The sequence below is a fragment of the Hakea prostrata genome, chromosome 11, assembly GCF_041222555.1.
Source record: "Hakea prostrata isolate BN-2017 chromosome 11, UWA_Hpros_2, whole genome shotgun sequence".
NCBI classification, from domain to species: Eukaryota; Viridiplantae; Streptophyta; class Magnoliopsida; order Proteales; family Proteaceae; genus Hakea; species Hakea prostrata.
In genome coordinates, this window is record NC_142610.1 from 6199767 (window position 1) to 6215591 (window position 15825).

The window sequence follows — 15825 nt, forward strand, 5'->3', positions numbered from 1 at the left end:
AAGAATTTTTATTTTTTTTTTTTTTCCTCCTTCTTTTCTTTATTTTGTAGAAGTAGAACCAAAAGAAAAGTTTGTTACAAATGTTGTTAATGAAAGCATTAAAACATCAGTGGATGTTACTCGGTCATGACAGTCAGGTTTAGCAGGTGAAGTCAAATAAATCATCTTAATGAAAGCATTATAAAGTATCTTAATTACATAAGAGAAACAGCTAGCTCTCGACTTAAGCCAGGGCCATTCTTCCCTATAAAAACTGAGTTGCAGAGAACCCACATGCAGCATAACAAACCCAAGAAGAAGAAGAAGGAAGAACATATATAAAAAAAGAGTTTTTATCATGGTGATCAGTCTAAGAACACCCTTTTCTGTGCTGTTATCTGTCCTCCTGGTGTGTGCGGCGATGGCAGCGGCAACGATAGCTCCAGAGAGCAAAACCAGACATTGGATCCACATAGATGATCCACCACGACTGCCATGTAGTTTGTACCTGGAAGGTGGTGTTAAACCTTGTGTGAATGACTACATAATGACAGAGCTCCTAACAAGAGAGCATCACCATGTGGCAAGATATTTTAAGGGAATTCATTATCCCCCAAAACAAATCAGCTTCAGCAAGGAATGCTGTGACATAATGGCGCATGTCAACCTTTTCTGTTTTAATTTTGCTTACCCTTATCTTGAATTTTTTCCTGGGTTTGTCAAGGAAACCTGTCAGAAGCAGCAGAAGGGATTTGAGATTGCACCACAACCTAGCCAAGAATAGAAAAACTCAGTGCCACAAGGTTCTCCTCCATTGGAAAATGATGATCCGTCCTTTGTTCGTTACTCCTCCGTTACACTATACATGTCTTTCTCACTTTCTCTTTTCTTTTTCTTTTAATGTTTTTGGAAAAATGTAACTTGCATATACGGGGGAAGAGGGTAACTTATACACTGGGGCAAAGTCCTGACCCTAAGGAGATGATTTGTAACTCTTGAGCCTCCCTAGTGTATGGCATTTTTCTTTCTATTTCCATAAAAACCCTTAGGTGTATTTCAGAGCCCTGTCTTGAGTGGCTTCTTAGGACACGTATTACCATTTAAATTATATAAATGGAAACTTCTAGAACATCTTGTCTGGGTGGTGTAGTTGGTTATCACGCTAGTCTCACACACTAGAGGTCCCGGTTCGAACCCGGGCTCAGACATTTAGTAATTAGCTGCTATGATAATAAAAAGCAGAAAAGAAAATAAGTAAAAACAATTATTGAAATTTTTTTTAAAATTGACCGACCTACTTTGACATATTTTAGCAGTAAGTTGAATGACTAGGAATTCAGAGAAATTGAAATTTTTTTTAAAATTGACCGACCTACTTTGACATATTTTAGCAGTAAGTTGAATGACTAGGAATTCAGAGAAATAGGAGATTCTACTTGTCTAATGGAGAGAGAGAAAATTATTTACATACTGTGGGTTTAGGGAGCACAACTGTCAACCCAAAAGAAATGAAGGCCTCAACATTAAAAACCTGGAAGCATTCAACCATGCCTTAATAGTAAAAGAAAAAGACATGCATTGGAACTAATTAGTGAGAAAGATTCAACCTAGTTTAGAGTGATGAAGAACAAATACTTCAAAAAGTGAGAAAGATTCAACCTAGTTTAGAGTGATGAAGAACAAATACTTCAAAAATTGCAGCTCCTTACTAGAAATTCGGAATTCAGTCACTAGAAATCCGGCTAAAAGGGTAAAAAGCCTCCAACTTTCTCCTTTTCTACTTTATATGCTCTTCTACTCACAAGAACGAATTCATGGCAAAACAATTGGGGTTTTCTTTACCAATTAGTATTAGAAAACAAAATAGATTAGAGGAAAAGTGCCGTAAATCTAGATTTGGATGAATCAAACACTAAATTTTTTTTTTAATCTAATATTCTTCATTTTAAAAGGGTAAATTACATACAGAACCCTGTGTTTGTAATCAATTACATCTACTACCTTTGGAAGAAAAAAAATCCAATTACAGATGCTCCCCTTACTGTTTCAAAGCAAAGCTGTCCATTTATAGCTTTCAACTCTTAACAATAGGGCGAATCTAAAATTGATTTTTTTAGGGATAGTAAATGTAATTTCCTCTTACAAAAATGTGTTTTCCTCTTTTGTGACCAGAATTTGATTTATTAAGGGAAAATTACATGATTAGCTAATTTTAGATTTCTCGTTGCAAAATAGCCCTCAATGTTTCAGTTACAAAACAAAATAAAAACAAGTTTAAATTTACAAAAGTAGTCAAAATAATGTTTATTCCTCTCTTCGGATATTTATACCCTTTGATCAAGAATAACAAGTCATTTTTACCCTCATCTTCCACCTCATCAAGACCGACCGGTTCCCTCTCAGCTCTCCTTTCCCCTTCTTGGAACCAACGCCGCTCTGCTACGGAGAGGATGGTTATGTCTCCTCTCTCCCGTGTTTTTTGGGATGACCAATGCCGTCAAGTAAGTAAACAAAGAAGAAAACGGAAAGTAAAAAGATAAATCATAGCTTTGTAAATTTGATTTTTAGATTGAGAAACTCTTAATTGAAGCGCAGATAGTGTAAAATCATTGAACACAAACTCTTTGCCTGGAAAAGCAAAATTAGCGAAATTACTCAATCATGCCAGAAAATCTTCCAAAATTGTCGAAAATTGGTCAAACCAGCAAAATATCAACGATAATCTCTGTCGAATCTAAGAAATGTTGTGAGAGACGACATTATTTCACCAACTTGATTGTTCTCCTTCTCTTGATAATTTGCTCGCCGTCGCACCTCTCCATGTTGAGCTCGTTTATCTCACAATTGTCGTCTCTAACAATCATCTCTTCTCTTCTGATCTGGAAAAAAAAACCCTTCCATCACCGATGACCGAACTTCCCTGTGAAGAAGATAAACTGATGAAAATGATTTTTATATTATTTTGACATTTACGCTTTGCATTTGAGCCACATAGGTGGTTCTTGTAGAACCATGGAATTGTAATTAAAAAAAAAAAAAAAAGTGAAAAATGATTAAACCTAAACATGAGTACATGACTTGACTAACTGACGTTTTGCAGGAATATGTCATATTATTTTATTAATTTTTTAAACTTTACAAAACATACTAATGTTTTGCAAATATGCCATATAACATTGCAGGTATATGTCAGTGGACGAGATTTCGCTGGTTCTCCTAGTTCGCCAGGTAGCCAACCAACGAGCTCAGGCAAGACTTCATACCTTGGTTGCAACAGAAGGAGGTTGACAATGGAGTGGATGGTCAAGGAAGGAAGTTGTAGAAAAAATAGATGGTAGTGTGCACAAGGGAAGAGGGTGTTGTGCAACAACTGGATGGTATCGCAAAATAATAGGGAGAATCGATGCTACGGAGTACGGACCGTGATTACTTTAGTAAATAAAATTCTTATGTGGCTAATTTTATGGTCCATTTAATCGAGCAAGTTTCGTGATATTAGAAAGAAAGAAAGAAGAGGTTATATCAAAGAATAAAAAATTGCCGCCTCATGTACATCAAAGTCGTTGTAGTATGGTGGTAAGTATTCCCGCCTGTCACGCGGGTGACCCGGGTTCGATCCCCGGCAACGGCGAATGCAAATTTTTTAATCACCCGAAGGAAATTTTGTTTCGGTTTCTGTTTATGACAGCATTAAAACATCAGTGAATGTTGTTACTCAGTCTTGACAGACAGGTTTAGCAGGTGAAATCAAATAAATCGTCTTAATAAATAAAGCATTACAACGTATCATTGATTACATATAGAGAAACATCTCTCAAATTAAGGCAGGTCCAATCTTTCTTCCCTATAAAAACTGAGTTGCAGAGAACCCACAACACAGCAAAACCAAGAAGAAAGGAAGAACATAAAAGGAATTTCTATATATCATGGTGAGCCTGAGAACACCGCCCCCACCAAGGGTGCTCTTTTCTGTGCTGTTGTTTCTCCTCCTGGTGTGCGGCTGACAGCGGAGGTGGACGTAAGTCATGTAACCATGGCTCCAGAGAGCAAAACCAGACATTGGATCCACATAGAGGATCCACCACGACTGCCATGTAGTCTTTATCTGGAAGGTGTTGAACCTTGTGTGAATCACTACTTAATGACAGAGTTCCCAACAAGAGAGCACCACCAAGTGGGAAGACATTTTGAGCGAATTCACAACCGCCCCAAACAAATCAGCTTCAGCAAGGAATGCTGTGACAGGATGGCCCATGTCAACCTCTTCTGTTACTATTCTGCTTACCCTTATCTTGAATTCTTACCTCATTTTGTCAAGGAAACCTGTGAGAAGCAGCACAAGGGAATTGGGATTGCACCACAACCTAGCTAAGAATAGAAAAAACTCAGTCAGTGCCACGTGTTTGTCATCCATTGGTTGGTGAAGACAAAGCAAGGTTCTCATTTCTCTCTGTTCTTAATTTGGTCCATGTCATTGCAGCTGGCTTATATACTGCCAACCACCTAATAAGGCTAACCTCAATAGTATCTTACATACAGTCACACTAATATTCTTTTTCTTTTTGGGCAAATGATGTGTCTTTTTTTCTTTTTCTTTTTCTTTTTCTTTTTTTTGTTTTTGTGGGGGATAGTGTGGATTTCCCCATGGAGACTACTAGTGGAAGTCGCTTAGATTAGGTTTGGTTGAAGTGAAATCTTTTACCCAGAATTCAGTATGGTCTGTTTCCAATTTTCCCGGAAAGCAGACACAGATCTTCACTTCTTATGTTCTGGTTCCTCTTTATTCTAACAATAAGGTAAGTAAAAACTCCATCACTTTACTACACACACCATCACCAAATGACTTAGCAGCCATGGTGATGCAGCTTTTTATGTTTTAACTATCATCCAACCAGGCTAGCCACTGGCCTCCACACCCTTGAACAACACCAGACATCATTATTACTGGTCCTTTAACACCTGAATTCCTCCATTTTGCTCCTTTCCGGAGAAAATATAAGGAACCCTTCATAACCTCTTCATTTGACATCACAATGGAATTCCAAATGCATTGGAGAGAGGACTCAAAGCACTACAGGTCTCTAATATGTTTCCTCTACTAAAAATCAAGTAATTTGGAATGCCCCAGATGGCTCCAAGGTTGACTCCATCTGAACCTACCCAGTCACCATGAGAAGTTGAGTGTTGCTACATTTTTATCTCTTCGAAGATAAAAAATAAATAAACAGGTTAGATATTCATACCTGTTTGTGTTTTTACATCCAAAGTCAGAGAGAAAATCCCTCACTCCCGACCATTCATCTATTAGCCAACATTTTAAGCCTTTTCCTAAAGCGAATGGATTTAAAATGCAAGAAATGAACACCAGAAGACTGTTGAGTGATGGCCAAAAAGTTGGGTACAAGAGCTAGCAGCCGAGGTGTTGTAGACGCGTCCTATTGAAGATCAAGAACCTCCTGCTAACTTCACCACATTTCCTTAATACAACGACATGAAAGAAGTTGTGTCTGATTAGTCCAACCTCAACAGTAACAAACTCAGTCTCAATCTGCAGGTCCAAACAAGACCAGCCGGAATTGATGATAAGAAAGTTGTCATCCGAAAAAATACCAAAAACCCATCCTGATCTTTTTAATTTTGGGATATATGATCCTGCACAGAGCAAGACACCTGAATAAACAATGGGAAAGAAAGAGGGGACAATGATAACAGCCAATTAATAAGATTAGAGTCTAGGTGAAAAATTCAAGTCCAGAGCATGGAGGAAATGTTAGCTGCCATATGTTGTCAACTACAAAATAACAGTATAAAGCAAAGCCAAGTAACTTCATACCCTGCCACATCAGTGCCAAGTTACCATGTGTCTTGTTCTCATTCAGCCATAAGCATTGTACTCACTGCCACTTCAACTCTCTGCCTCTGCCAGCCCCCCCCCCCCCCCCAAAAAAAAAAGGTGATTCTGTCATTTCACTTGTGATGCCTTGCTATGATAGAGAAGTGCGTGTACACCTTTAGGCTCACAGCTGCCATCTGTACTGCTGCTCTGCTTACTGTGCTAGACTAAGAAAATGTGTGGACAACAATGTTTTGACAACAAGCAATACACATACGGTTTTGAAAATAATGGCAACAATGTGCCAACAACCTCACTCCTGTTAGCCAAAGTTAGAGATTAAAAAACTGAGTAAGCTTTTCCAAGTACAGAATTTGAGATAAAAACTCTAGGCAAGCTTTGTTACAACTTACCATTTAGGTAGACCAGATCAAAGTAAATATCTTTCACAAAAGAAGTATACCCTTGTTGTCTTGACTAACAATGGGATGTTGGATTTACAAAGCTGCAGAAACCCCCTTATCAGCAACTGTCATCTCAGGAAGAAATATGGGAAACCTGTGGATAAAAGAGGGATATCAGTGATTGGTTGGAAAACTCATTTATCTGTCCCAAACAAAGCCAGATAATGCTTTTTCTGTGGACATCGTCAGTCAATATATGTATCATCCCTACTCCAGTCATTAGGAAGTTGTTAATCATATATTGTGACAACCATAGTTGTCAAAGTGTCACCTCAGCTCCACATAGGCATTCAAGTGCTTTGGCAGCATCTGGGCATCCAGGCACTTTGGTGGTGCTTAGGCAGCATGACCATCTGTGTGATGAAGCAGGCAGTGGTAGTGTAGAGGCTGGGCTTCAAGGTCTTCTAAAGGATATGTGTGCTCCTCTTCAGCTTCCCATGAAGATATTTTTTGATAGCAAAGCTGCCATCAGCATCGCAGATAACCTAGTTCAGCATGAAAAGCAACCATATTGAGATTGACTGCCACTTTATCAAAGAAAAGCTAGAACAAGACATCATTTTTTCTGTTGCTTCAGCGGGGCAACTGGCGGATGTGTTTACTAAAGCCTTACCTACTATGGTGTCTTACCTCAACCCGCAACACCCCCCCCCCAGCCTTTGTCTTCTTCTTCTACAAGCTACCACAGATTATCCCCTCTCTCTAATTAGCCTCCACCACTATCTATGACAATTCATTTGATTTCAAAAATGCTTGAGGGAACTTTAAACTGGTCATCTGATCACTCAACCCATCATTAGGCCAGAAAGCAAGGCTTGTTTCCTCTCTAAGAAAAGGATAATGATGAAAATGACTAATATATTATAGGTTAACAGCAGCTAATGACTCTCGCTGCTGGGCAGCCCAGCAAATTACTAGACTATAGAACTTGAGCTACATTAAGAATACAGTCCAAACCACAGAGACCCAAATTCTGCTATCCACTAGATGGGTTATCAATCAATAAATAGGAATTTATACCCTTTAACAAACATATTTGGCCAGGTCACATAGGACCACCACTGGCTATCCAACTAATTTTGATTAATACAGATCACTGTCAAACTGGTTTGGAACAATCAACTTCAACCCATAGTCATTATCAGGTTAGACCAATCCAACACTAGACACTAATACCTAACCTTTGATACAAATTTTCTCTTACATAACATTCTGCATGTTCCTCATATGCTTAAATGAAAAAATGAAGCTGGAAAAATTAGAATGAAGTTAAAATCCATTGTCTCAAGGGGTCTTCATCCTTAAGATGATAAATTTCTCTACAGAACAAGTAGTAACTAGAATGTGACTAAAGCCTCTTTAAATTATATGCATACCTTGATGAAAAGGTGAAGGCATCCCAGGAATTATCATTTCCATTTCTTTGGGAACTTCTTAAATCTAAGAGAGATCCCCATTCCATCCTGTTTATAACTGCTTTCAACAACTCATCATTAGCTTCCTTCTCTTCTAAGAACATACTCATGTCAATCTTCAGTTCATCAACAGAAACTGAAGTACAAGAGTAGTCCAACAAATGTGTACTTACTAGCTAGTGTATCCCACTAAATGCTGGTGGAAATATGATGGATAGATACTTCAAGCACTTCATCATTCATCATTGCCTCTTATCAAAATCTGCAATGGAACATGCATGCTACATATGCACATCTAACAAAGTTCACAAACTAATAGATTGATTCTTTCTCCCCACCTGCTTTCTTTTAACATCCTAAACACACCTAAAAATAAGACAAAAGATGATTTCAAGTTACAAAGACTCAGAATTGGTGAACGGTAGAGAAGATTCCAAATAAATTATACTCCATTCAACTTTGAAGCCACCCCAAACATAAAGTTAAAAAATCAGGAGCATGTGTCTCTGGTCATAAATCCGGTTCAAGCATGACCTATGTAATGTAGAAGTAACAAGAAATAAAAGAGAGGAAAAGAAAATTCAAGGAACATAAATAGACATATAAAAAGAAGACATGTCCCTTCCTCTTTATCTATCATTCTGTGAGTGCGTGTATGCCGGACTCACAAATGGAGGGAGGCTTAGCAACACACCAGAGGTACAATTAATAAGTAAGTCAATGGATCTGATGGAGTTTATACAGCACAAGAGATGAAAACTCAAAATCTGGATTGAGCAATTACATTTCCAATTGCACTATTTGAAGGCACAAGTAGATGCTTTTTCCCTGAGCAGTGGATAAAACCTCCACGGACGGACTTATGATAGAATGAAGAGATGAGAGGAACGCCCCATTACAGAGAGGTAAAGAATTAAATGTATAAAAGAAAACCCTAGAGAAACATTGAGGTGATGGTTCATCTTTGGTTGCAGTCAGTCATCCCCAACGCCAAGAAAGCACTATAGACAATTGGTGTTTCATGACAACCTCATCTTCAATGACGATTCAACAACAGAATACCCCTCGGTTGTGTGCACTACTGGTTGCAGCAGTTACAAACCTTATCAGCATGTACGAATGAGGGAGAGCCCTATAAAAATGGTATCCCATGTGATACATACATTTAAAAAATCAAATAGGTAGCATTCTTCCCACACTTGCATATGCTTCATTGAAGTAACCAAAAAAATGTCATCAAGAAAAGATACTGCTCTTGTCTTACAAACTCAAAGGCTACATTTTTTTATTTTTCTCTTTCTGCTTCAAAGAATTAACCTAATTTATCGCCTTGTTTGTTGCCATTGCTTTTAAAAATGAAGAGCTACAGGAGGTAATTTCTTGCTCACAATGTATCCAACCCACCTTACCTAAACATCAAATGTAGTCCTGAAGTGCAAGGCCTGAAACTTCTGTGAGCACATGCCAGCTGAACCTAATATTAAGTTTTAAATAGAGAGTATAAAAAGTACAACATCACTGAAACATGATGTGCACAACATAAGTAATTACACCCATTTGTTAGAACTATTTATTGAAATCTTTTCTGCAACCTGAATTGTCAGATTATCACCTCCAGAGAACAGCCACCCAGATAAATAATGCCTGATATAATATCAAGGAAGAAAACTAAAATAGAAGAACAATGAAGTGTCAGTTCAAAGTCATAATCTGACTTAGTATATGTGACAGTTACACTTGCAATGAGATATGTATTAGTTCCAGCAGAGAGGAAAATATTTTAAATCAAACAAACAAGTGAGGATTTATTGTTTTAGTTGTTTCCATATTTGACGAATTGGAGATTTGGATATGACAAGGAATGAGCTTAAGCTGGTACAAGTAACAGAGTTTTTGCCAACCTTGACGTCTGGTGGTTAGGTTTTCATCTGTTGCATGCAAAAGAAGGAAGATTTATCCTCTTAATCCCAGGCAATGTTGCAAATAGAGCAGACTAAAGCAGACTAGAGAAGACCACACCAGTTAAAGGCTTGATTGTGATATAAAACTTTTAGAACTGAGCAGCCAAAGAAACCCCTCTCTTTGACAGGCTCCCTATAATACATTCTCTACGTTCATTCTCTACCACCTTGGTTAGCTTTCATTCTCTACCACCTTGGTTAATTATTCATTCTCTACCATCTTGGTTAATTATTCATTCTCTACCATCTTGGTTAGCTCAAGGATTATTGAAAGGTTTTAATGAAGAAAAATCTGAATATTAAATAAATGCCAGGTGAAAGTCCATAAACCTAAAATTGTTCTCATTAGAATAATCCATTATAGTCTAATACATATCTCATAAACAAATGCATATTCTACTATTACTAGAATGGAATAAAGTCTTTTATCAGAGATATGCTTCGACATACAACATTCTGCGTTTACATTCTCATGAAATCACAATCCCAGCATCTCAAGAGTTGAATCAAAGATTTCCCTTAGATCCTTCTTCACTCCATCATCAGCAAATGCATATTCAATGGCATCCCTTCCCAGCTGATAAATTTCCCTCTTGTCAAGACCTTGATAGTAGACAGGGAAAATGGGGGGGGGGGGGAGTCAAGAGGTTCAGACAAATCTACAAATATATACTGAATTTCTCAACACTTAAAAAATATCACATACCAAATGAAGCTGCCGCGATGCTGTACTCACGGGAAAGACTGGTTGAGAAGACCCCTGTATCATCAGTGCACAGAACTAATGGGTGCTTTGCGTGGTAGAGATCGGCTGCAAAATGAATCACTTGTATACTTGTGTTACTTGGAAAAAAAGGGGGCTTTTAGATAACAATGAAAGATCACATTTTAAACCCCCCCCCCCAATGCCATTTTGACAAGCTATCTCCAGACACAATAGGAAAGCTAACCAAAATGATGAATGTCGATGGAAGAGATGGTGTCAGTTCTGATGTTGGACGTCAAACAAATCTCAACCTGCAACATCACCAAATGGTTAGATCATAAGCATCAGTGTTGGAAGGAAAAACTGCTACTATATGTGGTTCGGTAATACTACACAGCAAACATGAATGGTTATGGGGGCAAAACCCAGTTGCTTATAAAATCCATGTCCAGGTTTTGGTAGGCTTGGGTTTGTGTGACTTCCACTTTGCCATAATATCAAACACAAAAAAGAAAGGCATTGATTGTATTGATCAAACAAACTGAGAATGACCAGTATGATTATTTTAACAGGATTTCTTTTCATATTGTCTACTCATTATTACAGCCTTCTGACTATCTATAGCGGTAATCTATGAGACATGATGTTTGTGCTCTGTACAGTATAAGATGAGGATCTACCAATAGATTAATGCTAGAAAAAAATTCTTACAACTCAAAAAGATGCAGTTCATTTGGAGGTCCATATTTACACAACAAACAAAATGACATCTTAAATACAATAATATATGATAATTTGCTTTATATTGTATCACATGCAATTGAAAAAAACTAACTCTTTGCAGTTTAGGTAGAACCGTAGAAGGTGCTTGGGTCTTTGGAGGGGGAAGGACAAGGGGAAGGGGAACAACTTCCAAAGAGATTAATCTCCCTGCCGCAAACTACCCTCCCCACTCTCAACCCATCACATGGATCCACACCCATGTTGATGTCCATCCTTCACCCTCCTTAACCAATCCCAAATGCTACTAGGGATAGAGAACAGCCATAGTTCCTAACCGGAATTTTGGATGATTTCAGCTTTATCCAGTCCTCCTCTTGAAGGCAACAGGCATGACCAATTCTTTGGGGAAGAAAATCCAGCATTGCTTGGACTTCCTTCTGATTGGGCACCTACAAGCACTAAGTTATAGTCAGTGCGATTCTGGAAATGACGAAGTATAGTTTGAAAATTGGATGTAGGGCCAGACCCCTATGACAGCCTGACAGACCTCACCACAATGTAGTGTAATAGAAAGACCTTGTTCCCTGGCAAATTTTAATGCTGGCAAGAAAGTTTCCCTGCCATAGACCACAAGGACAACTACAATATGTAAATTCTTCAGTGACACATGAACTATCTACTGCTCTTAAAGATTCACAGATGTCAGAAGTTACCATTCCCCGACAACAGGATTGCCAGAAAGGTCAATACCGACTACCCCCAGATTCCTCAATTCCAGTGCTAGTTGAACCTGCCAAAGAAGATAAACAGTCAAAATTTGTAGAAACACTGAAGATCAACAAGCTTACGGATTCAACAGCTTTTTAGCATTTAATATACAGTTTCCATTGCCGCTGCAGTGGTTTCACGACGATCAATACTGAGAAGAAGGCGAACATATATCTTTTTCCTTGTTGGGCCATTACAAGAATCCTTGATAGCGGGAGGCATGGTTATTTCTGTTGTTTCACAAGCAGGAGCAAAAACAACATCAACTGCATCAATGCCCGTCAGACCATTTATCACAGCTTCCATGTAAGAGCGTTTGCTCATCCCTTTGGATTCATTCCTCTGCATAAGAGAAACCCAAGTATTTTTGTTTGATCATTCAACACCACTAACCTAATAAGACCAACATAATAGACTCAATCACTTTGAAGTACCTTGGGAGTTGTCCTTAGCTCAAGATACACAGTGTTCTCAGCAGCAAAGTCTTCAACAACCTGCTTAGTGACAGTGATTAGCAACTTGCAGAGAGAACTTGCACAACAAACTTTTACAACTGGAATGATATCATACTTCCTTAGTGATTCTTGTTACAGTCGCATGATCAGTAGTAAGTATATGGATAAGATCAAACAACTTGAAGCACTCACGTAGAGATCGATCATCTGCATGAAAATATAGCTTAAAATAGAAGACAGATACAGCATCAAGGGAATAACAACCTTCCATTATTATGAGTCATAAAATTACATCATGACATGATCTATGAACTTGACTAAGAGATAAATCATCTTAAATATGCAGTTAAAAACAAGATGGAATGAAACTCTTGTTTCCCTTTCACAGCATTTGGATCATTTGATTTGATAGGAGTGGAGTCATCAGAAAAGTCCATATGAGATTTGATATTTGGAAAAGTATGGGAACTTGATAAATAAAGTCATTGCAATATTTCTACTTGCAATAACTCCGATTCAGAAGATGGACTTAACACTCCCCCAAAATTTGACACACCAATATAATTTCCACAAAAAGAAAAAGGAAACAAAAATAGAAAATTATGTCTTTCCGTAAGGATTCAACAAACCAGCTAAGAGTGATTTTAATTTACTGCTGGGAACGGATGCACAATCACAATTAAAAACACAAGCCAGAGACACTCACAACAGTGAGGAATTTACCATGGTTTGGCAAAATTGCCTACGACCACGCAAGAGAACAAGAAATTCCAGTATTTCGTGAAAACCCTCTCTGCACCGCTCTCCACCTTACAAAGTGCTATCCTTTGCCTATTACCCTGGGTTTTCCCACAGAGACAAAATTTATAGTGAAACATACCCTAACCCCCACATGATTAGAACTCTCCCCTATATAAGTAATTGATCCAAAACTCATTCGATTACAATTACAGTCAAACTATAATTCTATGTACCCATAGAATACAAGACAAACACAAACCCAAAACTTACTACTATATTATTTGCTGCTATTCAGTAAGTTGCCAGTTCCCTCCTAAGTCTTTTCTGCTACCAACATTCGAACCTTATTATACATAAGAATTCCCAATCCCAGAATTCTTTTTTCCCTCAAAGGAAAAGAACCATTTTTGTCCTTGCCATTCCTTCCCATAAACGCCAAAGGCAGTATCTCATTATCCTCATATAATTCTACTACTCATGGAATTTAGTTTTCTCGTAAGAATCTTCAATCAGAATGAAGGCGAGCACAAGATATAGCATCCTCAACAACAACAAAAACATACGTAGATGCTGTAATGTAAAAGAAACTAAAAGGTAAGGAATAGAGAAAATCTGAGTACCTTTCATGATGACATGTTTCACATCATCGAAAACCACAACACCCTCGTCACCCAGAACTCTAGCAAGTTCACTTCCAAAAAGAGATTGAGACAGAGAGATGGAGAATTTTAAGAATGTTAATTTGAGATGATATAACATCAAATAAAGCATTAGGTCATATGGCAAAGAAAATGAGATGCAGCAGTGAATATTCTCAAAAAATTAAGAAACGAGAAACGGGAAAGACAGATGAAGAAACCCATTATTCCCACCAAAAAAAAATAGATGAAGAAATCCATTAAGAAAAGCTTCAAAAAAAAGGCAGCAAAAGAGGGGAAGTGATCATAGAACTATTTTCAATTAGGAAACAAGAAACACAGAGAAGCTTACAGTAATGTGGAATTTCTTATGGAGCCGTTGAGGTGAGCGTGGAGTTCGATTTTTGGCAGTAAGACCCAACTCTCCATCTCTCTCTCACTAGTCACTAACATAAGCACACAGACAGAAGCAAGAGAAATTTTGCTGCTCCTGGGACAGACTACAGAGTTCAGACACAGTTGTATCTGGCTTCTAAAACCCTTTTTATGTTTTTTCTGGTCCAGAAATCTAACACCCCGTGAGGTTCTAATTTGTTTTTCCAAATCTACAAATCTGACACCTCCGTGAGCAATCAGCATCAGCCAGCCAAAACAGTCAAAACCTTGTGGTCCTGAACAAGAAAAAGTTGTCTTCTTTCTTTCTTTAAATAAATACTCATTAAATAAATAGACGCATCAGTGCAATCACCCATACCATCAGAGAAAAAGCTGCCGGTTTTGAACTTGGAAATTGGAATCAAGGAACGAAGTTTCGGAAAAATTCGCCGGTTCGCCAGCCAGCGAACCTAGCGAACCGGCGAAGTTTCGCCGAAACTTCGGCGAGAAATTAAAATTTTCGTTGGCGCGGAGATGGGTGCTGCACGCCTGCACAATTGAAAATAAAAAAAACCAAAAAAAACAATCACATGCATAGTGACATCACATTGCTTGGGAGAATGGGAAAGTGGGAATCGTGGGATAATATAAAAATCAAAACTGAGTGGGAATTTGGGAATTGGGATAATAAATTATAAAACTCAAAACTGCCCAAATCACTTTAGGTTTCGAGAACCGTGAACTTCATCTTTGCAGATGCAGTCATTTTGCAGATGCAGTCATTTTGCAGATGAAGCGATGGAGTGGAGCGGTGGTCGTTGCAGATGGAGGTTGCAGATGGAGGTTTCAGACGATTAGTTGCTGATGGAGCGGTCATTTTGCAGATGGTGTTCGTTGCAGATGGAGTGGAGCGGTGTTCGTTACACCTGGAGCTTACAAGAAGAAATAAGAACAAACGTAGTTCGAAAGCGAGGCGAAAAATCACAAACCATCGCCAACACTGTCAATTCCTTGTTCGATTCTCTTGTTTTTTTTTGCATTTCTTCCCTTCAAATGTAGGGATTTCATTCAAGATTGGGTTTTTAAGGCTAGGGTTTGAGATTTTGGGAATTTTTAGGGTTTATTTCTTCTGTTAATGGGGCTGGATTCTCTGGTTTTCCATTAGAAAATGACGAACACGATTCTCTTGTGAAGCCTTGTCTTGGCGACAGAGCAACCAGGGAGAAGCAGAGGGGACCGAATGTTCGAGAAATCGGCCGGATCTCGCCAGTTCGGCGAGAAAAGCCGAGATATCGCCGAGAAATCGGCGATATCCGGCCAATCTCGTTTCGCCCCACACTTTCGGTTCGCTGAGTACCGACATCAGCGAATTTCGGCGAAATATCGCCGAAATTCGCCGAAATTACCTTCCATGATTGGAATACAATATTGCATAATTGCATTGCAGCTGCTGCGCGGAAACCCAACTTTAATATCGTTTAGCATCGGATTATTTGTACCTCCTGTGTCTATTTCTCTCCACGGCTCCACCCTCTTCTGAAATAATGTATAGGCAAAAGAGATTCAGACCAATTCTGGAAGAGATTTAAGTGGAATTGTGATAGTTATTTCCAGTGAAGATTCTTCCAAGTCGATTTCAATGCAAAATTTCCATCACCTTTTTTACAGTTGATTGATGAAGACTAAGATTGAGACTTGTGGGATCTGCTTCTCCGGGAAGTGTCCTTCTAGAGGTAGTAAGAGCCAAGAAGTTTGAGTCGGGTAGAG

General features: G+C 38.4%; 1 protein-coding gene and 2 non-coding genes across 3 annotated transcripts; 2 read left to right on the top strand and 1 right to left on the bottom strand.

Annotated features, from left to right (window-relative positions):
• Positions 1 to 1114: 1114 nt before the first annotated feature.
• Positions 1115 to 1187, top strand: TRNAV-CAC (transfer RNA valine (anticodon CAC)). Its single transcript has one exon. It is a non-coding gene; the product is annotated as a tRNA-Val (tRNA).
• Positions 1188 to 3538: 2351 nt separating this feature from the next.
• TRNAD-GUC (transfer RNA aspartic acid (anticodon GUC)) lies at positions 3539 to 3610 on the top strand. Its single transcript has one exon. It is a non-coding gene; the product is annotated as a tRNA-Asp (tRNA).
• A 3339-nt stretch (positions 3611 to 6949) lies between these two features.
• On the bottom strand, positions 6950 to 14311 carry LOC148999781 (adenosine/AMP deaminase family protein). Its single transcript, XM_089140153.1, has 11 exons — positions 14036 to 14311; positions 13666 to 13736; positions 12420 to 12511; positions 12284 to 12343; positions 11961 to 12191; positions 11795 to 11871; positions 11629 to 11698; positions 11417 to 11530; positions 10603 to 10669; positions 10359 to 10463; positions 6950 to 10255 (listed from the first exon to the last, which is right to left on the bottom strand). Exons 1-11 carry the CDS (start codon positions 14134 to 14136, stop codon positions 10131 to 10133), a joined length of 1113 nt encoding a protein of 370 aa, XP_088996279.1. The 5' UTR covers positions 14137 to 14311; the 3' UTR covers positions 6950 to 10130.
• Between the last annotated feature and the right edge of the window lie 1514 nt (positions 14312 to 15825).

What these genes read in the sequence shown, in the direction of transcription:
- LOC148999781 (XM_089140153.1), bottom strand. Translation starts at nt 14,136, where the DNA reads ATGTTAGTGACTAGTGAGAGAGAGATGGAGAGTTGGGTCTTACTGCCA. An exon ending in TGAAATCATCCAAAATTCCG is followed by an intron (nt 10,670 to 11,416) that starts GTTAGGAACTAT and finishes GTGATGTTGCAG; the next exon opens with GTTGAGATTTGTTTGACGTC. An exon ending in CATCGCGGCAGCTTCATTTG is followed by an intron (nt 10,256 to 10,358) that starts GTATGTGATATT and finishes TCTACTATCAAG; the next exon opens with GTCTTGACAAGAGGGAAATT.